At 38.0% G+C, this 23,996-nt stretch overlaps 1 protein-coding gene, 1 long non-coding RNA gene and 1 other non-coding gene across 4 annotated transcripts; all 3 read right to left on the reverse strand.

Moving 5' to 3' along the window:
• Positions 1-6,323: 6,323 nt before the first annotated feature.
• Positions 6,324-9,375, reverse strand: LOC108463622 (uncharacterized). Of its 2 annotated transcripts, XR_008278725.1 has the most exons (4): positions 9,095-9,375; positions 8,687-8,823; positions 8,023-8,583; positions 6,324-7,921 (listed from the first exon to the last, which is right to left on the reverse strand). It is a non-coding gene; the product is annotated as an uncharacterized LOC108463622 (long non-coding RNA). The 2 variants fall into 2 exon arrangements; XR_001868103.2 differs by having other exon boundaries at positions 8,023-8,823.
• A 1,888-nt stretch (positions 9,376-11,263) lies between these two features.
• LOC108466159 (mitogen-activated protein kinase kinase 9-like) lies at positions 11,264-12,169 on the reverse strand. Its single transcript, XM_017766516.2, has one exon. It carries the CDS (start codon positions 12,167-12,169, stop codon positions 11,264-11,266), a length of 906 nt encoding a protein of 301 aa, XP_017622005.2.
• A 3,063-nt stretch (positions 12,170-15,232) lies between these two features.
• LOC128289911 (small nucleolar RNA R71) lies at positions 15,233-15,339 on the reverse strand. Its single transcript, XR_008279552.1, has one exon. It is a non-coding gene; the product is annotated as a small nucleolar RNA R71 (small nucleolar RNA).
• Between the last annotated feature and the right edge of the window lie 8,657 nt (positions 15,340-23,996).

A 23,996-nucleotide genomic window follows, 5' to 3' on the forward strand; every position in this document is an offset into this window, starting at 1 on the left:
TAAGTACCTTGAGCTCATGACGAATAGGTAATACGTTCATGCTTGGGGTTGAATTTGGTAAGCCTTAAATCTATGTGATGATTGAAATTGTATGGTTGTGCTGGAAAATGAGTTAATGTGTAAAAATGCTTGATTATCTTGTTGTGTAGAATATGAAATGTGGATGTATGAATTGGTGCGAGATTGGACCGAAAGGTCCGAGGTATTATGGTATAGATTCGATATGGACGAGTACCTAGCCTCATTTGTTGTACATGTAGTAGTAACTTTATCGGTGGATTGACGAATGCTTATGACTTCTGAGTTGTAAACTCACTCGGTGTTTTCTTGTCACCCATTTTAGGTCTCTTGGACTCGTATTGTTGCGTGCTCGGAACCGTCGTTGAAGTCATCACACCGGCTGAAATCTTGTGGTATTGTTTTTGTTGTTGAAGAACATTTGGCATGTATAGGCTATTATATTTTGTCGAATTGTGGGTTGTAAACTTTAAGCCATGTGAAAATGGCCTATGTGGTCGTCGAGTGGGATGCTAGAACCTATAGCCACGAGTCTTAGAAACTCAAATTTTGTTAAGGTGGCCATAATTTGTGTCATGTATGATGGATGATTAAGGCCAAGGAAAAATTCATGAAATTGGCATAGTCTCTGCAGTAACTGTTGCGGACAGCAGCAGTGAGATGAGATTGAAAAATCACTAAAAATAGTAGAAGTAGAATTAAATAGTGAGTAAATTATGGAACTGAACCTTGATGAATCTATTTTTATATGGACGAAACGAAACGACCATATGAGCAGTATACTGGGAAATATTAAAGTTCTCGTGAGACAGGGCCAGAACGGTTTCTGGGTCCCCTGTCGCGACTTTGAAAATTTACCATAAATTATCCAGAAAGAATTAGGAGTCATGCCTTATATGTACAGATTCCATTTTGAGTCTAGTTTCGTTAGAAACAAACGGCACCAGTATTAAAGCCCTGTACAGAAAGATATTCAAGTTGTAACGCGCGGAGGTCAGAGCAGTCGATCCCTGTAACATGAGTGACTTTAACTAATAAACTGTACCAATTGGCCCAACCAAAAATTCTAAAAATAAATCCATGGATGGGTATATGAGTCCAAATTCAGGAAAAATTTACGAAACCAGTTTTTGAGTTTTGAAACTCAAGATATGATTTTTAAGGCGATGGTGACGCAGTTTTCCAGCCTGTCCAGAAATGCCAAATTGGTCGGTACTTTAAGAGGATTTGTCTCGTTAACCCCTCGTGTCCGACACCGGCGTCAGTCACGAGTTAGGGGTGTTACATTTGACACCCGAATTACGAACTCAGTAGACTCAATAGGTAAAGTCTTACTGGATGCTAAGGTTTCACATATATAAGAATGAGTAGAACCAGGGTCAATCAAAGCAATCACATTAGTATCAAAGAGAGTAAAAGTACTGGTAATAACATCTGGCGAGGAAGCATCCTCGCGTGCGGGTATAGCATAGGCCCTAGCAGGAGCACGAGCCTCAGATCTGGTCGTTGCATCTCTAGATCCTCTCTGACCACCACTAGCATTGCCCGTATTTCTAGATGGTCTACCTCGAACAGTGGTAGCACCCGGTTTCTCACTCTGATTTACATTCTGTTTAGACAACCTCGGCCAATCTTTAATAAAGTGGTCAACTGACCCGCACTTGTAACAGGAGCGGTCATGGAATCTGCAACTCCCCGAATGCCATTTACCACAATCACGGCACTCCGCTCTGTCTCGACGATCGGTTCAACAACTGGCGATCAAGTGACTCGTGCACTCATTGGGGTCGATCGCGATCTCGTCTAGAAAAGCCCGAAGTGTTTCTAGATCGGCCTAAATCATCTCTAAATTTCTTCGATGTATTGAAAGGGCCTCCCGAAGACCTCTTCTGAAACTCCTTTGCTCCCATATCAGCTTTTCTTTTCTCCATATTGAGCTTCTCGACTTTGCAAGCTCGCTCGACGAGTACCACAAATTCTCGAATTTCTAAAATGCCAACATACAACTTTATATCATCATTCAGTCCATCTTCGAAACGTTTGCACATCAAAGCTTCTGAAGAAATGCATTCTCGCGCGTACCGGCTAAGCCTCACAAATTTTCGTTCATAGTCGGTAACCGACATGGAACCTTGTTTGAGTTCAAGAAATTCCTTTCGTTTTTTGTCGATGAATCTCTGATTGATATACTTCTTTCGAAACTCGGTTTGGAAGAACTCCCAAGTTACTTGCTCTCTGGGGCTGTGAAGTCAACGTATTCCACCAATAGTAGGCGAATCACGTAGCAAGGAGATAGTACACTTTAGGCACTCATCGGTGTGCAAGATAGCTCATCGAGTACCGGGATAGTGTTGTCCAACCAAAATTCACTTGCTCGGCATCATCCCCGTCCGTAGCTTTAAATTGATAGCCCGTGTTTTCGGATTACATCAGCTGGGGCTTATTTGACCTTATTTGGTCGATTCACGGAGGTATTGTAGGTGCGGGGGTGGCATTAGTCGGGAATGGAGGTTGTGGAACAGCCGTATTAGTTCGAATGTATTGGTTGAACCAATCATTCATCACACTATAGAAAGCTTGTCTAGCTTCATCATTCGGATTACTAGCAATAGGTTGAGAGTCATGGAGTGTCCCTTGTGCGGGAGCAGTGCTACACTCTCAAGATCATCATTCTATTTCGGTCGGGATCGGGATCCATTACTATAAATACACACGTTTGCAATTGTCAGAAATCACCACTATCAAATAATCACATAATGGCATGTATAGCTAGACCCAAACGTAGTACGGTAGTCCTAGAATCGACTAAACCGTAGCTCTGATACCAATTTAATTGTAACACCCGTACCCAAGACCGTTCTTGGGAGTCTAACACGAGGTGCTAATGGACATAATACATTTATTTTCACAATCCATTTGAATATTTTCCAAACAATTTGATTCTTTGCGTCACTGTTGCTTTAAAATCATATCTTGAGTTTCAAAACTCGAAAACCGGGCCAGTAAATTTTTCCTGAAACTAGACTCATATGTTCATCTACAAATTTTTTCTAGAATTTTTTCAAGCCAATTAGTACGGTTTATTAGTTAAAGTCCCCTGTTTGAGGTTCGACTACTAATGACCTTTGCGCATTATGACTTCGATATCTCCCTTTACAGGCTTCAATATCGATACCGTTTGTTTCTAATGAAACTAGACTCAACAAGGAATTTATAAATATAAGGCATGACTTCTAATTATCTCGGTTAATTTATAATGAATTTCCAAAATCGAACAGGGAATCCGAAACCGTTCGACCTGTTTCACGAAAACTTTAACATCTCATAATGTCTTGTTCATATGACCATTTCGTTACTTTCCTATGAAAATAGATTCATCGGGGTTCGATTACATAATTTATTCACTATTTAATTCCATTCCTACTAGTTTTAGTGATTTTTCACATCCACATCATCTTCTTTGCCGAAGATCGACCTTTAGGGTAAACTTTACCTATTACATAGTTTCCATGATTCAACTAGCCCTTTAGCATATATAGCACAAAATGTGATCATGATTAACCATTCCAATGGCTAATCGTTCCCAAACATTTCCATACCTCTTAATGAACATCATACAAGACGATTATAATATTAAGCTCAAAGTGTATATAAGCCATTTTTGCATGGCCATCCAAATTTATACAAAACCAAAGGGTTCATGACCAATAACAAAAAGGGTAGTCCTATACATGTCATTTCAAAGTTCAACCAAAAGTGTACCAAAAGGGCTTTGATAGTGTGGGAGACTTGACTTCAATAATCCCGAGTCCGATGGTGACGAACCAAAATCTATAAAGCGAAATTCATAGAAGCAGAGTAAGCATTTAATGCTTAGTAAATTTTGAGCAATGAAATTAAACACAATTGAAGTATGGCATTCATATAACTAAACGGATAATTCCATATATACATATTCTCAAATCATTCCTACTTCACATTCCAACCCCTATATTCATACATAAGGGATCATCTTAGTCAAAGACCGGAAGCTCATTACTCGACTGAGCGAATAATATTCGAAAGAAATCAATTATTCTAATGCACATACGAAACATACCTATTGTTGGGATTTTACGAGCGTATTAATTGAAATTATTATAGCAAGATCGCTCATTCCCAAATCACGTACCTTCAAAATTTAACCGGATATAGCTACTCGCTCAAATGCCTTCGGGACATAGTCCGATTATAGTAACTCGCACCAATGCCTTCGGGACTTAGCCCGAATTTGGTAACTCACACAAATGCCTTCGGGACTTAGCCCGAAATTAGTAACTCGCACAAATGCCTTCGGGACTTAGCCCGGAATTAGTAACTCGCACAAATACCTTCGGGACTTAGCCCGGTTATCATCCGAATATCCATACACATATCAATAAATCATGACACATCTATATTTCATTTTCATAACTAGGATTCAATCACAAGTCACTTATCGAGCATAATCATTTTCGGCTCAATAGCCACATACAAAGAGTATGATTTTGATTTGCTCAAAACATGATCTAATCAAATCATAATCTAAGTTCCATTACTCGAAAACTTACCTCGGATGTGGTTGAACGTTTTCGGCGACTATTCGATAACTTTTTCCTTTCCCCTATCTAACTGTGGTCCTCTAAGCTCTTGAGCTAATTCAAACAAATTTAACTTATTAAAGTCTCATTATGCTAGATTATGGCCGAATATGACAAGGAGCTTGATAGGTTATATGGCCACCTTTTAGCTCAAATACACAATGATCATGCGCATTTTTAATCACATTAAGCAATTTAACACAATTCATTTGAACATCAAAAGAGAACCTCAAGGTACTTAGCCCATATATACATTAGGCATTAAAGTCACATATATATATGGAAATCATGAATCAAACTCAGCATTTTAGCCCACTCTCTTTTAGCCGATTATCTAAGCCAAGATAAAAGCATCAATATGCTTGCCTCTAACCGAACACATGCAACACCAACCTATCTCATGTGGCCGAATATACATGTCTAGGTTGAGGCCGAGTATATGCTTAATACTTCCTACAAATATGGTTACTTGTATTGACTACATACCATTTTGTTTCAAATTCAAAACTCGGCTAATACACATATACACACTAGTAAATCAAGCACTAACATTGGCACTTCACCTTACTACCATTTCTCATCTAAATAACATGAACAACAACCACATTTCTCTTCTACTTCCTACCATGTCCGAATGCATCACAACACCATACCATTTCAATTTTGGTCATGATTAAACAAAAAACTTAATGTCTCACTCAAAAATGCTAAAAAGAATATTCAAGAGTCATCAATCCACCATCATATGCATTATTACAAAGCTTCACTTTTAGCATGAAAATGACATCAACACCAATCCACCTTAGCCGAATATCATCTTCATGACATAGCAAACATTTGAACCATGGGCTAGTTAGAACTCAAGCTAACAACTAAAAACATGCATGAGTCTCATGGCACAACATCAAACATACCTTATCCTAGACACAAGTATAGCCGAACCTCCTCCTAATCCTCTTCCAAGCCAAACATGAAGCAAGAGCTCCTTCCTTCTTCCTTAGAACTTTCGACCAAAAGAAATGAAAAAGGATGGACACTTTTTTTTTTCTTTGTTTTCATCATATTCCCTTTCATTATTTTATTACCATGCTCCTTATTTTATTTTTCCTAACATACATCACTAACATAACATGTTTGTGACATGTTTCCACCCATAGCATGGTAAGCCACTATGCTTTAATTTGGCTAATTTGACATGCAAGGACAAGCACTTTCCCACATATATTAATAGGCCACTTTAACACTTGCCTAACATATTTCTAAATTGTCTCACATAAGTCCCTACTAATAAATTTCACATACACTGACCAAATTAAAGTATAGAACTATCACACAAGCATTTACGCACATCATAAACACAGAATATAACCTTTAATTATTTATAAGACTCGATTTCGTGGTCCCGAAACCACTTTCCGACTAGGGTCAATTTAAGGCTGTCACATGAACGGTATTGGGAACAGAGGGCCAGACTGAATTGGTTGAAATTCGAGGATAAAAATACAACATTCTTTCAGAGCCAAGCAACACAACGCAAGAAGAAAAATTGTATTCGTAAGTTGCAAATTGAGGATGGCAGGGAAACGGAGACCTTACAGGAAATGGAGGAAATCGCTCGTTCTTATTTTCAATAATTATTTTTGACAGAACAAAAGGGTCCTTACGAACATTTGTTATCAGGCATTGGCTGGTGCATACATGAGGAGGATAATAAACAATTAACAGAAAATTATTCAAAAGAAGAAATTCAAATGGCAGTGCTCGACATGGGTTCTACGAAGGCTCTAGGAGAAGATGGATTTCAAGGACTATTTTATCAGAAATGTTGGCACTTTATTAGAGATGAAGTTACCAATTTCTGCTTAAATCTTTTAAACGGTGATATGGAGGTTAGATCACTTAACTTTACAAATATTGTACTAATCCCAAAGAATTCTAGTCCTTCTAATATGATGCACTTTTGTCCAATTAGTCTTTGTAATGTTCTTTATAAAATCTTGGCAAAGACTCTTGTGAACCAATTTCGAAGAGTGATCGAAAAATGTATAGATGCTACGTAAGGCACTTTTGTGCCAGAAAGACTAATATCTAACAACGTGCTGTTAGCCTATGAAATCCTGAATACATTGAAGCAGAAAAGAATGGGGAAGAAAGATTTAATGGCAGTTAAACTCGATATGAGCAAAGCTTATGATAGGTTCAAATGGGAATTTATAAAGCAGCTAATGATTCAACTGGGTTTTGCAAATAGATGGGTAGAGGCCATTATGCAATGTGTTACCACTGTTTCTTATTTAGTGGTCATGAACGGACATCGAGGAGAGAAATTTCAACAGACCAGATGACTTTGTCAAGGTGATCCATTAAGCCCATTTTTATTTCTTTTATGTGGTGAGGGATTATCCAGTCTATTGTGGCTCGCAGAATGGGAGGGACTTCTAAGAGGAGTGAAGGTTAGCAGGAATGGTCTACCGATTTCACACCTTTTATTTACCAACGACTATATCTTATTTGGAGAAGCCACAAGAAGAAGGGCCCATCTATTCAAAAATATATTGGAAGAATACGGACTTTGTTCGGGGCAATGTGTGAATTTTGATAAATCAACGGTATTTTTCAGCAAAAACATTTTAGAAGAAGAAAAGAAAATGGTTGTCAATTTACTGGGTGTTCGAAGTTGAAACTAGCCAGAACGCTATCTGGGATTGCTGAATATGGTGGGAAGGAGAAAGAAAGAAGCTTTTCAGACTTTGAAAGGCCGCCATAAAAAACGTATTGATAATTGTAGTACTAGGTTTTTATCGCAAGGAGGTAAAGAAGTCTTTATTAAAGCAATTCTTCAAGCAATTCTGACTTACACAATGGCATGTTGTCTATTACCTAATTCCCTTTGTGATGATCTTGAAAATATTATAGCTAAGTATTGGTGGCAGAAGGGACATGGGAAAAGGGGAATTCATTGGTGTACTTGGAAAAATCTTTGCTTTTTAAAAGAGAATGGCGGCCTAGGCTTTCGAAATTTGAGTCAATTTAATGTTGCGTTACTTGCTAAACAAGGATGGAATTTGATTCATTATCCTAATTCATTACTAGCCAGGGTTTTAAAAGCAAAATATTATCCATATTCGACTTTCTTAGAGGCTCAGTTAGGAACTTTACCTTCACTTACCTGGAAGAGCATTTGGGCAGCTAAGGGGCTCCTTCAACAAGGCCTAAGCTGGCAAATCAGTAAAGGGAACAAAGTATCCATCTGGAATGATCGACGAGTCCAAGAAATGGAATCACTAGAAAGGCACAACAGGTCAGATAGTATGCAACTAGAATTTGTTTTGGATCTTATTGATAGTATGACTAGGAAATGGAAGGAAGAGCTGATCAACAATACCTTTCACCCGGAGGTTGCTCGCACAATCCTACAGATCCCACTATCGGAATCAGTGCACGAGGACTTCCAAGTTGGAAGGGCGAACCAACAGAGGAATACTCAGTCCGTAGTGCCTATAAACTATTACAAATTGCTAATCTGAATCCTAGTCATTATTTGTTACAGACCGAAACCAAGGAATTTTTCAGAAAACTATGGAAACTACAACTACCGTCTAAGATTACAATCATAATCTGGCGCATGTCATGGAATTACATTCCTACTTTGGGCAATCTCCGACATAGAAGATTAGTGACAAATGCCAAATGCCCTAGGTGCGGTTATGAAGATGAAGATTGTCATCATATTTTCAAGCAATGTTCCACAAGCATAGAGGTCTGGCAGCTATTAAACCTTTCTTGGGTCACAACTTTCGTGCATCAAAATTTCTGGGAGTGGCTCTCTATGTTTTTCAAACAAGGAACAAATGAACAATGCAGATATTTTTGTTATGGCTTATGGATACTTTGGCATTCAAGGAATCAACTTTTGCATGAACGGGTACACACAACGGGCAGAAACCTCGCACGGAAAATTCAAAACCACATGGCAGAATACAAAGGGATTAAAGTTAATACGACTTTATCACATACGGTGCGAAATCAAAGAAATGTGGAAGACTTACCGATCGTGAAGATCCAGTTGATGCTGTGTTCAACAACAAAAAGTTCAGATTAGCGTCGGGGTTGGTAGTCAGGGGTCTGATGAAATAGGTTTTGGCTTCGAAATCGATTATTCATCGCAATGTTGCGTCTCAGTTTGCTGCGGAAGCATTTGCAGGGTTAGAACTAGTCAAGTTAGGCATCAAAATGGGTTTACAGGAAATACAAATAATGGGCGATTCGCTAACAGTAATCAAGAAATGTCATTCAACTGCAACTGATTACTCAGTTATTGGAACAATTATCAGAGATATCTAGAGCAAGAAAAACCATATTTCCAGAAGATCGAGTTCAAGCACATACAGAAAACAAAGAACACAAAAGCCCATAATACCTTAAAGGAGGCATTATAGAATAGCGAGAGAAATTACCTGGAGAATGAGGAACCGATTCACTATGATATGAGAGCAGAAGAACAATAGGCAAGAAACCCGGACTAAGAAGATTGGGAGAGAACTTGTTTCTAAAAGCAGAAAGCAAAGAATGAAATATTCGGCAGTGCTATTGTCAAAAGAGTAAAACGGATGGGACAGTTGATAAGAAATGTCAAGAGAGATTAATGGTTTCCAGCCATTGGAAGATTGACTAAGGGTGGATTAGGTTTCCTTTTTCAGTGCACTTTTATTTCTGCCGTTTCATTTTATTACTATTTTTCTTTTGTTGTTTTTTTAATGTTTTGATTTTAAGAACTGAGGCAGACCGTTTTGAGTTTTGGGCTTATCTTAACAAGCCTGAACTCTTAGCAGTCTTTAGTTTAATTTCAATAAATACCCAGTCAATCATTTATCAAAAAAAAATTCTTAATGAATTCTCACTACTTTTGGTAATTAAGCGATTTAGTTCCTATTTTATTTTCTTTAATCATTCCAATAAATAACTTTATAATTTCAATTACAAATTTCATAATTTACTCATAAATATTCTCAATTTAATGATCTTGATTTAAGAAAATTCAACTTTGATTGGGATTACAAACTCATTGTTCTCAAAATTCATGGAGCAGTTCTAGGACATCTAACTCTACTTGATGGTCATTATGGTTGGATGGTTTTCAGCCACCTCCATTGGCCTTCGATTTTAAATGGGTTTCATCCTCTTTCTTGTTGGCTCTTGGTGATGTTTTGGTTTTATTTTGCTTGAGTCAATGTTGCGACCTTGTTGAACTTAATTCTATTTGTAATTGTCTTTTTTCGTTTGTTGTAGACCATTTGAACCTTTTGTGGTCTCTTTTTCTTGGTTATCTAGAGTCGATTGATTAAGACGTTTGAATCCTCTCGGGCGTGGCCTTGTTCATTTCAATTGTTTGTGGCCAAATTTCTCTGAAATGTTTGGTGGCCGTGTAACCCTATTCCACAAGTGAATAGTCTCTAATAAATAAAAAAAACAAAGGTATTTGGGAAATTTAGCTTTAATTTTCTATTACAATTTGTCGAATGATACTCAATAATTTTAGTTATATAATGATAATGGTATAATTTTATTTATTTAACTATTTCTTAAAGAAAGCTTTAAACTTTCGTACTTACTATTTCCTGAGTCAATATTCTCATTAAAATTGATGTTTTTTCATTTTTTCATATTAAAAATCGTATTTGTCACAATCGGAGGTGCTAAATGAAAAGAAATGTTCTTTACTATTGAATTAAAATCATGATAAAAGAGTAATGAAAAAATTATTGTAATTTAAAATTTAAAATTATTAGAATTCGGAAGAGGAACCCAATGTTTTGAAAATGAAAGGTTCAAAACCTAAATAATTTTTTATGTAAATTTTTGTAACTTGTATTTATTTTTAAAACTTTAAAGAGATAGATTATCCAATTCACTACCGTATATATATTATACAATTAGTGGAAATGTTCAAGTATCAAACCTAAAATTTGATACGCCTAATTATAACATTGCACTTTTAAATAAGATACATGTTTAAACTTTAGAGATAATATTCTTAGAAGAAAAATCGTGAATCTTGAACGTAAATAATAAAACAAAAAGAAAGGATTGTATGTAATAGGGATGCCACATTATCTTGTATCCCTTTTCAGTTATCTAACAACTATTCAATAATTTTATCTATTTCATTGATACATAATTTTAGTAATTTTTTTAACCTGAATTTTAAATCTCAAACCCTGAACCTGAACATCAATTTCAAACCCTAAACCAAAAGGCCAAGTTTAAGGTTTAGGATTTAGGATTCAAAGATTAGGTTTAGAGTTTGAGGTTTAATGATTAGGTTTAAGGTTTAGGATTTAAGGTTTAGAAATTATGACATCAAATTTTAGATTCGGGTTTGAGGTTCGAGATTTGAGGTTTAGGATTTAGGGTTCAGGTTAAAAGAATTACCAAAATTATGTATCAATAATATGAAAAAGATTGTTAAAACACTGTTAAATAATTAAAAAAGGATACATGATTACATGACACACTATTTCATATAATCCTTTCTCATAAAATAATACGAAGAATAAAAATAACCTTTAGCGATTATATCATAGGATGACTTTTATATATAATATATATGGTATAGTTATGCATTATTACTCCTGGAATCTGGAATTCATGCAAACGAAAGGATGTGAAAGAAGTTGCGAAGCGGTCCATCTCTTGCTAGGTTCCTTTTGCAAGCAGCAATTGATAAAGCTCCTGAAATCCTCCGATGCTTCTTTGGGCAAGCTTGGAGCATCTCCAAAGCGCATAAGCAGCACTAGCTGCATCCAGTTGGGCTTTTCTCCTGTTGGGAGAAATGGGAAATGGCCTACATAAAACTCCAATAAAGTTACACCCAAGCTCCAAATATCAGAAGCCAACACATACCTAGAATTGTAACCATTGGAGTCCAATCTTTCCGGACTCATATAAGCATAGGTACCCACATAGATATCCCAAAACTCCGGTGATTCATTCTCTCTTATTATCTTGCTTACACCAAAATCACAGATTTTCACATTCATGCTTTGGTCCACCAACAGATTCGAAGGCTTAATATCCAAATGAACAATATTGAAGGCATGAAGGTAATTGAGGCCACTAAGGACTTGATAGGCGATGTGGGAAATTGAGGATTCGGAGAAAGGACCATTTGCTTTAACAAGTGTATCAAGTGTTCCCGCATCCATATACTTCATCACAATTGCTTTTTCACCTGAGACTGATTCATAGGTTCCAAGGCATTCGATGATGAAAGGAGAGTCCGTCGAATGCATGATTTTGATTTCATGGGAAGGGTCCCCGCCACGTATAATTTTCAGAGCATAGATTGCTGAAGTTTGCCTGTGGCGCACCTTGTAAACGGTGCCATAGTTACCATGGCCTAAAACACAAAGCTTTTCCAACTGAAGAAGATCAGCTACTTCTTGGCTTGCGTTCATTATCGGCTTACAATTCTTGACTTCTGGAAGAGTAAGCTGGAGACTAAGTTGAAGTCTATGCTTAACTAGAGACATAAATGTCAATATATGTCCTTCAGTTTTAGAAGAAAAAGTAAAATCACTTAAATTGCAAAAGTTAGAAAGGGTTAGGCAGATAAAAGACTAGGGAACTTACTACCGAGAAGTTCTGTGACTTGAATTTGGGTAAGGCTTATATAGCAGTTGATTTTCAGGTCAAACTACGCAGAGAAAAGAGGCAATAAGGCATATTTTCTACGAAGCACGTCTTCAAGAGTTCCATTTGATATTATTTTAATTTAAAAATTTACGATATGGTCGGTTTAGGAACAGCGTGATTGCAATATCTGAAACGTTGGTCGGGAAAGAAAGCACTGTTTGCAATTTGGGAAGAGTGTTTTTATTACAGCAAACATGGATAAAACGCAAAAGTTAATGGGGTAATGGATTGAACCGCGGCTGTATGTTACGTAGTTTCTTCACATACATTACGGCTACGCGGCTCAATTGTATGATCTCGAAGTGGAGGAAATGGTGCACATGTTAGTGAATACATGAGACACATTTTACTCTAATTAGATTAAAATTTTCAACGAGATTTTCATATCGATGTAATAAATTTTTAGTTAAATAAATTTAAAGATTAAATGTTATTTTTATTAATTACATAAAATATAAATAAAAGCCGACAAAACATAATACAACAAAAATAAATTAAACTATAATAGTCACTTAGACTATTAAAACATGATGTAATATTTTTTTTATGTATTTTTATCAAAAAAATAAATTTTAAAATAATTTTATATTTTTAAAATTAATTTAACAATGACATGTTTAAGATGGGCTCAATATTAATAATATATAGGATAAGTATTCATGGTTATTTACTGAATTCATGGAGCTCACATATTAGTGGTTTAAAATGCATTGGATTGGATTCAACGAGAAGTATAAGGTTTGAGCTTAGGAGCTTTACAACATCAATCATCTTGAGGTTGTACATCATTAGTTTGGATGTTTATGATATTAGGAATTGACATGCACAGAAAGACTTAATTTGGATATTTGATAAACCGTAATTTATACATATTTTTACCCCATGCTGAACGTATTTTATGGATGATTTTTCCTTAGAATTGGTGAATTCGATGCTTCTAATGCCTTAATTTCATGTTTTATACTTAAGTGAGCATAGGAGAGCGAAAGGAACGAGAAACGAGCCAAAAACGGAGAAAATGGACCAAAGTACGAAATCAACACGGCCTGGACTTCTTCACACGGGCATACCACACTTTGTCAATCTGGCAGAATCGAAGCACGACTCACACGGACGTGTCACATGGGTGTATCCCTATCGAGCCCAAGTTGAGTCCAATTCAGAAAAGGCTAGTTTTGAGGGTTCCTAGGCATTCCAAAGCCTATAAATACACCCTAGAGGAAGAGGAAAGGGGGCACAGAGAGAAGGGGGCAGGGAACTGCTTAAGGGAAGCTGATTGATCCATCTCAGAAGCCGGAGTCACCATCAAGACTGAAGATCTTCCCTCAATTTCCCTTCAAGAGTTTTGGGTTTTCTTTATGTTTTGTATTCATTGCTCTTCTAAGATGTTTTCCTTTTTAGTAATGAACTAAATCCCCTAAATACTTAAGGGGAATGAAACCTAAGATGAATCTTGTTATTATTTTCCGAATTGTATGATAAATATTTAACTTGTTCTTAATTATGTGTTCTTAATTCTTGTTTTGATATCCCAGGATACTGATTCAAGATAAGCTCTTATTCAGAGGAGGAATAGACCCTGTCTAAGAGTACATTTGTCATAATTAAGCGGAGTTCATTGCGCGCCTAGACCTAGGGTGACAAGATTTTGCCGGATTAGGCTAAAACCTAATAAGGGGATCCATAGATCGAGTTAATGCAACCCTAGGGTGTTAATTAGAGAAAAGTCTCAATTATTCAATCTAGGGATTAGACGTTATTAGTCCTGAATAGGGATAATAACATAACTTAGGGATCTCTATGGGACAAGTTAAATGAATAAATCGTCCGATTCGGAGCCAGATTAACAAGTAAAGTCTAGGTGGATTTTTCCTTAGATATTATCTTAATTCAATCGTTTTCCAAAAGTAATCCCCCAATTTTACTTTCTGCGAATTCTTAGTTTAGATAATTAGTTAGTTAAAATAAAACCCCCTTATTCTTAGGCTAGATAATAAAAAGATAGTCATTACCAGTACTTTTAGTTCCTTTAGGTTCAACAATCCGGTCTTGCTAAAACTATACTACTGTTCGATAGGTACACTTGCCTACATCGTGATAATAGTTAGTTTCAAGAACGACTCTTTATAAATATTTAAAACCTGTCACACGAAAATCGCGATCAAGTTTTTGGCGCCATTGTCGGGGAACTAAGATATTAGGAACGCTTACTTTTTATTACTTTAGCCATTTATTTTTCTTGAAATTTAATTTTAATTTAATTTTTATTATTATTTATTAATTTACTTTTTCTTTCTCTTGGCAGGTTTTTATAGTTTATGACTAAAACAAAACCGTCAAGACCACTACTTTTTGACGAAGAAATCAATCGCACAGTTCGCAGAAACCAAAGAGAAATAAGGCGAAGCTTAAGATATACAAAGAACGAGCAAAAGGACGATACTCAAACCCCAACCGAAGAGATGGCTGAAAACCAAGACAATCAGCTATCTCCTGCGATACACATTGAACTAGGAAATCAGAATCCTGCTCCTCGTACTATGTATGATTATGCTAAACCTACTTTAACAAGAACTGAGTCAAGTATAGTTAGGCCTGCTATTGCTGCAAATAATTTTGAACTAAAACCTAACACTATTCAAATGATACAGCAATTTGTTCAGTTTGATGGTTTACAGGATGAGGATACGAACACTCACTTGGCAAATTTCCTGGAATTCTGCGATACATTTAAAATTAATGGCGTTTCTGACGATGCTATTCGTCTTCAGTTATTCCCTTTTTCATTGAGAAACAAAGCTAAATAGTGGTTGAACTTGTTACCATGAGGGTCAATCACTACTTGGGAACAAATGACCAAAAAATTTCTATTAAAATATTTTTCGCCGGCTAAAATGGCCAAATTACGTAATGATATCTCTTCATTTGTGCAAATGGACTTAAAAACTCTTTACGATGCATGGGAGAGATACAAGGACTTACTGAGAAAGTGCCCTCATCATGGGTTACCGCTTTGGCTACAGGTTCAAACATTCGATAATGGCCTGAATCCTTCGACTCGACAAATGGTTGATGTAGCTTCTGGTAGAACCATAAATAATAAAACACCTGAAAATGCTTATGAGTTTATTGAAGAGATGTCACTGAATAACTATCAATGGAAAGTCATGAGGACCAAGCCAACTAAAACAGCAGGCATTTATAATGTCGATTCAATTACTATGCTGTCAAACTAGGTAAAACTTCTAAATAAAAAGATTGATGGTTTACTTGGTTCTACTCAGGTACATCCAGTAATGAGGTGCAAGAAGAATGGAGGAGGAGCATGCACAGAGTATCAGCCCTTCAACCCTAGCATCGAGGAGGAACAAGTTCAATATATAGGTAACAATAACTTTAAATCCCAAAATAACCCATATAGTAACACTTATAAAGAAGGTTGGAGGAACCATCCCAATTTCTCGTGGGGCAGTCAAGGAAATCAAATACCACAACATCTTCCAGGTTTTCAACAACCACCCTATCAACAGGAAAAGAAACTGAACCTTGAAGAGATGCTGTGTAAATTTATCTCGGTGTCAGAAACTTGTTTCCAGAACACCGAGACAACACTTAAAAATCAACAAGCGTCGATCCAAGGGCTCGACACTCAAATCGGCCAGCTTTCCAAACTAATCTCCGAACGACCACAAGGTAGCTTGCCAAATAATACTAAACCCAGCCCAAGGGAACAGCTCAACGCGATTAATGTTCAAGATGAAGAAGGATTTGTTAAGCCTAAGCCAAGACCGAAGCAAGAAATTGTGGTAAGCAAAGGTCAAGATGAGGTAGGTCATAATAAAAACAAATCAGTGAATGTCGAATATAAACCTCGTGTGCCATACCCCAACGCGACAAGGAAAGACCGTTCAGATGAACAATTTGGTAAATTCCTTATACTCTTAAAAAAATTACATATTAACTTACCGTTTATTGAAGCTCTATCGCAGATGCCAAACGCAATGAAATTTTTAGAATAGCTTTTAGTAAATAAACGGAAGTTGGATGAGGCTTCGCATGTGGAGTTAAACGCAGTTTGCTCAGCTATTCTACAGAACTACCCAACAAACTAAAAGATCCAGGGAGTTTTACGATTCCTTGCTTAATTGGGAGTTTAGATGTTAATAATGCATTAGTTGGTTTAGGGGCTAGTATTAACATCATGCCCTAAAAAATGTTCAAACAATTAGGTCTTGGGAAACCCAAACAGACTAGGATGAGCATTCAATTAGCAGATAAAACTATAAGATTCCCTAGGGGTGTTATTGAAGATGTACTAGTTAAAGTTGATAAATTTATATTTCCCGTTGACTTTATTGTTCTAGACATAGAGAAGGATAGCAACACTCCTTTGATTTTTGGACGGCCCTTTTTAGCAACTACTAAAATGATTATTGATGTTGGCACAAGTGAACTCACACTCCGTGTGGGAGACGAAACAATCACCTTTCAAGCTCGCAATTCTGGCGCCACATCGGAAATTGAAGGTGATCGTCTAAACCATTCTACTAAAATTGACAATATGGTACAACCTACTTTGTAGGAAATAAGTCTGAAGGAAGCACATGAGTCATTCTCAAGCAGTAGCAGAGGACCTATTCATGAAGATCGAAGGCTACAAATCGAGGAGCTAGATGAATGGCAGACGCATAAACCGAGAACACATGATAAACCAAATGAAGTGGCTCCCCTCTGATTACCACCCCTACCTCCTGAAACCCTCGGGGGTCTACCTCTAGCTGTCGCCCCACTAGATCTCGTGACCTTGCATCTTATTCTTCTCATCTAGCTCGTGCAATCCCTAATGAAGTGGTCCTTCGAACCGCATCCATAACAGGCCCTATTAACAGACTTACCCCAACATTCACCTAGGTGTCGTCTTCCACATTGGGGCATTCAGGTCTCTCTTGACGATTATTGCCCACACTAGCTACTGAAGTAGCTCGGGAGTCCGTCAGTGGTCGGGTTCTAATGGAAATTCCCGATCGTCCTCGACTTACTGGTGTCCTCCCTGAACCTCTTTACAGCCGAGAACGGAGCTTTACTCGTCGATCTTTTACGGTAATCTCTTGCTTCAAATTCAGCCTTCTTCTTCTCCTTCCCAAGTTCTTCCGCCTTGCAGGCTCGTTCGACTAGTGTCACGAACTCCTTTATCTCCAAAATTCCCACTAGTAACTTTAACTCTTCATTCAATCCTTCTTCAAATCTTTTGCACATCGCAACCTCATCAGCCACACACTCCAGAGCATACCGACTAAGTCTTACGAACTCATGTTCAGATTGAGATCTGATCATCCGGCCTTGCTTGAGTTCCAAGAATTCCTTACGCTTCGATCGATGAACCGTTGACTAATGTATTTCTTTCGAAATTCGGATTGGAAGAAATCCCAAGTAACTCGTTCATTTGGGACTATGGAAATTAAAGTCCTCCACCAATAGTAAGCTGAGTCTCGCAACAAGGATATAGCACACTTAAGACATTCGTCGGGTGTGCATGACAGTTCATCTAACACTCTAATGGTGTTATCGAGCCAGAACTCGGCCTTTTCGTCATCATCAGTAACTATGGCCTTGAACTCCTCGCCCCACGCTTCCTAATCAAGTCCACGGTGGTTTACTCAGCCTCACAGGATCAGTAACTGGAGGCATTGCGGGCTCTTGGGGTGGAGTATTTAAATTCGGGAATGGTTGGACAGCCGGGTTGGTTCGGGCATATTGCGCGACCCACTCATTCATCATGGTGAAGAAGGCTTGTTTCGCCCCTTCATTTTGATTATTCGCGGATGACTGAGGCTCAACGGGCGGTGTCCCTTGCGCAGGAGCAGCCGCTACACTTTCAACGTCATCCGCCAAGGGTCTCTCTACCCCGGGTTCCATTGCTAATCAAAACAAAAATTCCAACCGTCAGAAGTCATCACATTATTAAGTGCTAACAATTTGGCATGTATAGCTAGACTCACACGCGCTATGGTAGTCCTAGAACCGACTAAACCATGGCTCTGATACCAATAAAATTGTAACACCCCTAACTCGTGGCCGACGCCGGTGTCGGACACGAGGGGTTCTGAGACAAATCCTCTAAAAGTACCGACCAATTTGGCATTTCTGGACAGGCTGGAAAGCTGCGTCACCGTCGCCTTAAAAATCATATCTCGAGTTCCATAACTCGGAAACTGGTTTCGTAAATTTTCCCTGAATTTAGACTCATATATCCATCCATGGATTTATTTTTAGAATTTTTGGTTGGGCCAATTGGTACAGTTTATTAGTTAAAGTCACCCATGTTACAGGGATCGACTGCTCTGACCTCCGCGCGTTACAACTTGAATATCTTTCTGTACAGGGCTTTAATACTGGTGCCGTTTGTTTCTAATGAAACTAGACTCAAAATGGAATCTGTACATATAAGGCATGACTCCTAATTCTTTCTGGATAATTTATGGTAAATTTTCAAAGTCGCGACAGGGGACCCAGAAATCGTTCTGGCCCTGTCTCACGAGAACTTTAATAATTCCCGGTATACTGCTCATATGGTCGTTTCGTTTCGTCCATATAAAATAGATTCATCAAGGTTCAGTTCCATAATTTACTCACTATTTAATTCTACTTCTACTATTTTTAGTGATTTTTCAATCTCATCTCACTGCTGCTGTCCGCAACAGTTACTGCAGTAGACTATGCCAATTTCATGAATTTTTCCTTGGCCTTAATCATCCATCATACATGACACAAATTATGGCCACCTTGACAAAATTTGAGTTTCTAAGACTCGTGGCTATAGGTTCTAGCATCCCACTCGACGACCACATAGGCCATTTTCACATGGCTTAAAGTTTACAATCCCACAAATCGACAAAATATAATAGCCTATACATGCCAAATGTTCTTCAACAACAAAAAAAAACGCAATACCACAAGGTTTCAGCCGGTGTGATGACTTCAACGACGGTTCCGAGCACGCAACAGTACGAGTCCCAGAGACCTAAAATGGGTGACAAGAAAACACCGAGTGAGTTTACAACTCAGTAAGTCATAAGCAATCGTCAATCCACTGATAAAATTACTACTACATGTACAACAAATGAAACTAGGTACTCGTCCATATCGAATCTATACCATAATACCTCGAACCTTTCGGTCCAATCTCGTACCAATTCATACATCCACATTTCATATTCTACACAACAAGATAATCGAAGCATTTTTACACATTAACTCAATTTCCAGCACAACCATACAATTTCAATCATCACCTAGATTTAAGGCTTACCGAATTCAACCCCAAGCATGAACGTATTCTCTATTCGTCATGAGCTCGAGGTACTTACCCGATCCGCTGTCCGTGATCAACTCGATAATATCGCACACTCAGTGCCAATAGTGATGCAAAAGCATATAATAAGTCCGCACACTTAGTGCTATAAAATCAGCTCGCACACATAGTGCTATATAATCAAATTCGCACACTTAGTGCTGTACAAATTTTAAACCCGCACACTTAGTGCCAATCTTGTTACCGTGTCCATTTATACCCGCACACTTAGTGCCAAGACCAATACTTTATGCATTTTACTACCTTTATACATTCAACGATGGCATCATTCCATACACATACATTTCCACTTACACATCAATTCATTAAACACAATTGCATATATATTATGATCATTTAAATCAATACCAAATATATGCTTTATGACTTACCTCGGATGTTATCGCACGTCTTCAACGGCTATTCAATTACTTTGTCTTTCCCTTGTCCAACTTTGATCCTTTGAGTTCTTGAGCTAAATCAAACAAATTTACTTCTCAATCAAACACACACATACGGCAACCATATTTTGCTTTTAACACATTCGGTCACTTGGGTGACCTATTTAACTTTCAAACATTCATTTTCAATTCTTAGTTAAAATAATGCGAATACCATTAACTACTAATGCCACACACTCACGTATGCATAAAATTAATCCTTACATGACCTATAGCTAATTCGGTCATTCGTCTTTCAAGCTTATCAAGCTTCATATCATGCTTCCTTGGCGAATATACATATAAGCACAATGTAGCATTTTATTCATTTCATGATACATTCGGCCTTGGCATAATTTTCATTAAAATCCTATTAGCCACTTTTAAAATGCTAATGTTACAAGAAAGGTTACCCAAATTCACATTCGGCAACTACACATACACAAGCCAATTTTTCTTCCTATCATCAAATTTAACACGAATCACAAACTTAAACCCTCAATAGCTACTATGGTCGAATAGATCCTTTCAATTCCATTTAACTACCATAAATTTAAAGTATTTAAATCAAGTTCATGAGTTTCTAATGCAAGAATTAGGCCAACCTACTAACCTTAACACCCACATTCGGCAAGTGACCACATGCACACTCTCATAGCCGAATTTCCATATTACCAAAATCCTCAATACTCATATTCCCCTTATTCAACTTTAATCTAAGCTCCCTACTCACAAAACACAAGGAATAGAAATCATCTTCTAAGTTTCCTACCTTAGTCGAATGGCCAAATCACCACAAGGATCTAAATACACACATGGGCTCAATCAAAGACCTATCCATCAACTAAATTTTTATGAAATCTCAAAGAATTTACTTAAAACTTACCTCAATCAAACAAGTAGAAGACCGAATACCTAGCTTCTTCTCCCCCCTTTTTCTCTTCCTTTAGTTCATGACAAGAAGAACAAAACATAACCAAATTTCTCCTTTCTTCCTTTTATCAATTTCCCCTCTTCTATTCGGCCAAGACACCAAGGATGAGCAACAAAACTTTTTTTTTTCTTTCTTTCTTTGCTTTTGTTTCTCTCATGTACTGCAAGGGGGAAAGCATCCACACTTTTTTTTTTGTTATCATCATTTTCCTTTTTCCATTTCTTTAATGCTAACTTTCTTATTTTATTGTTTCCTACATGCATCACTAGTCTAACATGTTGGAGACATGTTTCCACCCATAGCATGGCCGGCCATCTTGCTTCATTTTGGCTAATTTGACATGCAAGGACAACACCTTCCCACATGTATTAATGGGCCACCTTACATTTGCCTAGCACATTTCTAAATTTTCTCACATAAGTCCTATTTGATAAAAATTCACTTACAATTAACAAAATCCAAACATGAAATTTTCACACATGCATGTATACATATAATGAGCATCAATTATGATGGTTAATTATTCTTATGACTCGGTTTAGTGGTCCCGAAACCACTTTCCGGCTAGGGTCAATTTAGGGATGTCACAACTCTCCCCCACTTAAGAAATTTTCGTCCCCGAAAATCTTACCGGTAAATAGGCTCGGGTATCGCTCTTTCATAGAGTCCTCAAGTTCCCAAGTGGCTTCTTCAATTCCGTGTTTATGCCACAACACCTTCACTAACGGGATTTTCTTATTGCGTAACTCTTTTACTTCACGCATCATAATGCGAACCGGTTCCTCTTCATAGCTCAAATTAGGCTGAATTTCAATCTCGGATGGAGCAATTACGTGCGATGGATCAGACCTATATCGTCGAAGCATTGAGACATGAAAAACATTGTGAATCTTTTCGAGCTCAGGGGGCAAAATCAAACGATACGTGACTGGACCGACTCGTTCGGATATCTCATATGGACCGATGAACCTCGGACTCAATTTGCCCTTACGGCCAAATCTAAGCACTTTCTTCCAGGGTGAGACTTTGAGAAATACCTTGTCTCCAACCTGATATTCAATATCTTTTCTTTTCAAATCCGCATACGACTTTTGGCGATCCGGCGACTTTCAAACTTTCACGAATTACTCGAACTTTTTGCTCGGCATCCTTAACCAAATCAACCCCGAAGATTTTTCCTTCACTAAGTTCGGTCCAGAATAATGGGGTACGGCATCTACGACCGTATAAAGCCTCGAAAGGCGCCATCTTAATACTTGATTGAAAGCTATTGTTGTAAGCGAATTCAATCAAAGGCAGATACCGTTCCCATGAACCGCTAAACTCAAGGATGCAACATCTTAACATATCCTCGAGTATTTGAATTATCCGTTCGGATTGACCATCGGTTTGGGGGTGAAAAGCAGTGCTAAAATGTAGTTTGGTACCCAAAGCTTCTTGCAATTTCTTCCAAAACCGCGACGTAAATCTTGGGTCTCTATCCGACACGATAGAAATAGGTACCCCATGCAATCGAACAATTTGGGAGACGTATAATTCTGCCAACTTATCGAGCGTAAAATCCGTGCGGACAGGGATAAAATGAGCAGACTTGGTCAGTCTATCAACAATGACCCAAACCGAGTCTTTCTTATTCTGCGTCAATGGTAACCCAGACACAAAGTCCATTGTTACTCGATCCCATTTCCATTCGGGTATCATGATCGGCTGAAGTAATCCCGATGGCACTTGATGTTCCGCTTTCACTTGTTGACATATCGACACCTTGAAACAAATTCAGAAATGTCTCGTTTCATACCGGGCCACCAAAATTGGCGTTTCAGGTCATTGTACATCTTCGTACTCCCCGGGTGGATTGCCATTCGGCTACAATGGGCTTCGTTCAAAATTATTGGAATAAGTTCCGAATTCTTTGGGACACACGAACGACCCTTGAACCTCAAACAATCGTCATCATCGATTTGAAATTCCGAGTCCTTGTTCGGAACACACTCATCCCGCTTTGCAACCAACTCATCGTCGACTTTTCGAGCTTCACGAATTTGACGTATCAATAATGGTTTGGCTTTCAATTCACTACTAACACATTGTCGGGTAGGATAGACAAGTGTACATTCATCGTCATAAAGCAAATAGTGATTTTCGCTTAAGGCATCCGCAACCACATTAGCCCTTCCGGGTGATAATCAATGACGAGCTCATAATCCTTTAACAACTCGAGCCATCGCCTTTGTCGCAGGTTTAAGTCTCTTTGGGTCATCAAATATTTGAGACTTTTGTGATCCGAATACACATGGCACTTCTCACCAAATAAGTAATGTCGCCATATCTTTAAGGCGAATACGATGGCAGCCAATTCGAGATCATGGGTCGGATAATTTTTCTCATGTGGCTTTAGTTGCCTCGACGCATAGGCCACAACTCGCCCTTCTTGCATCAATACGCAACCCAACCCAAGTAGGGATGCGTCACTATAAATGACAAACTCTTTGCCCGATTCGGGTTGCACTAGAATTGGGGCTTCATCAAATAAGCTTTCATTGATCGAAACTTTTTCGACATTTCTCCGTCCATTCAAACTTAACATCCTTTTGGAGTAGCTTTGTCATTGGCGTGGCTATCGTCGAGAAACCTTTTACAAATCGTGCGTAATAACCGCAAGCCCCAAAAGCTCCTAACCGGTAACATTCCTTGGTGGTTTCCAATCGACTATGGCGTAATTTTGTTGGGTCCACCTCGACACCGATGCGGACACCACGTGCCCCAAAAGCTAACCTCTTTCAACCAAAATTCACATTTCTTGAACTTTATATAATCGCTTATCTCGTAAGATTTGCAACACTAGCCTCGGTGTTCAAGATGCTCGGTTTCATCTCTCGAATAGACCAAAATGTCATCGATAAATACAACTACGAACCGATCCAAGTATGGCCTGAAAA

The sequence above is a fragment of the Gossypium arboreum genome, chromosome 2, assembly GCF_025698485.1.
Source record: "Gossypium arboreum isolate Shixiya-1 chromosome 2, ASM2569848v2, whole genome shotgun sequence".
NCBI classification, from domain to species: domain Eukaryota; kingdom Viridiplantae; phylum Streptophyta; class Magnoliopsida; order Malvales; family Malvaceae; genus Gossypium; species Gossypium arboreum.

Excerpts from the sequence above, each read along its gene's own strand:
- LOC108466159 (XM_017766516.2), bottom strand. The coding sequence starts at position 12,169 with ATGTCTCTAGTTAAGCATAGACTTCAACTTAGTCTCCAGCTTACTCTT.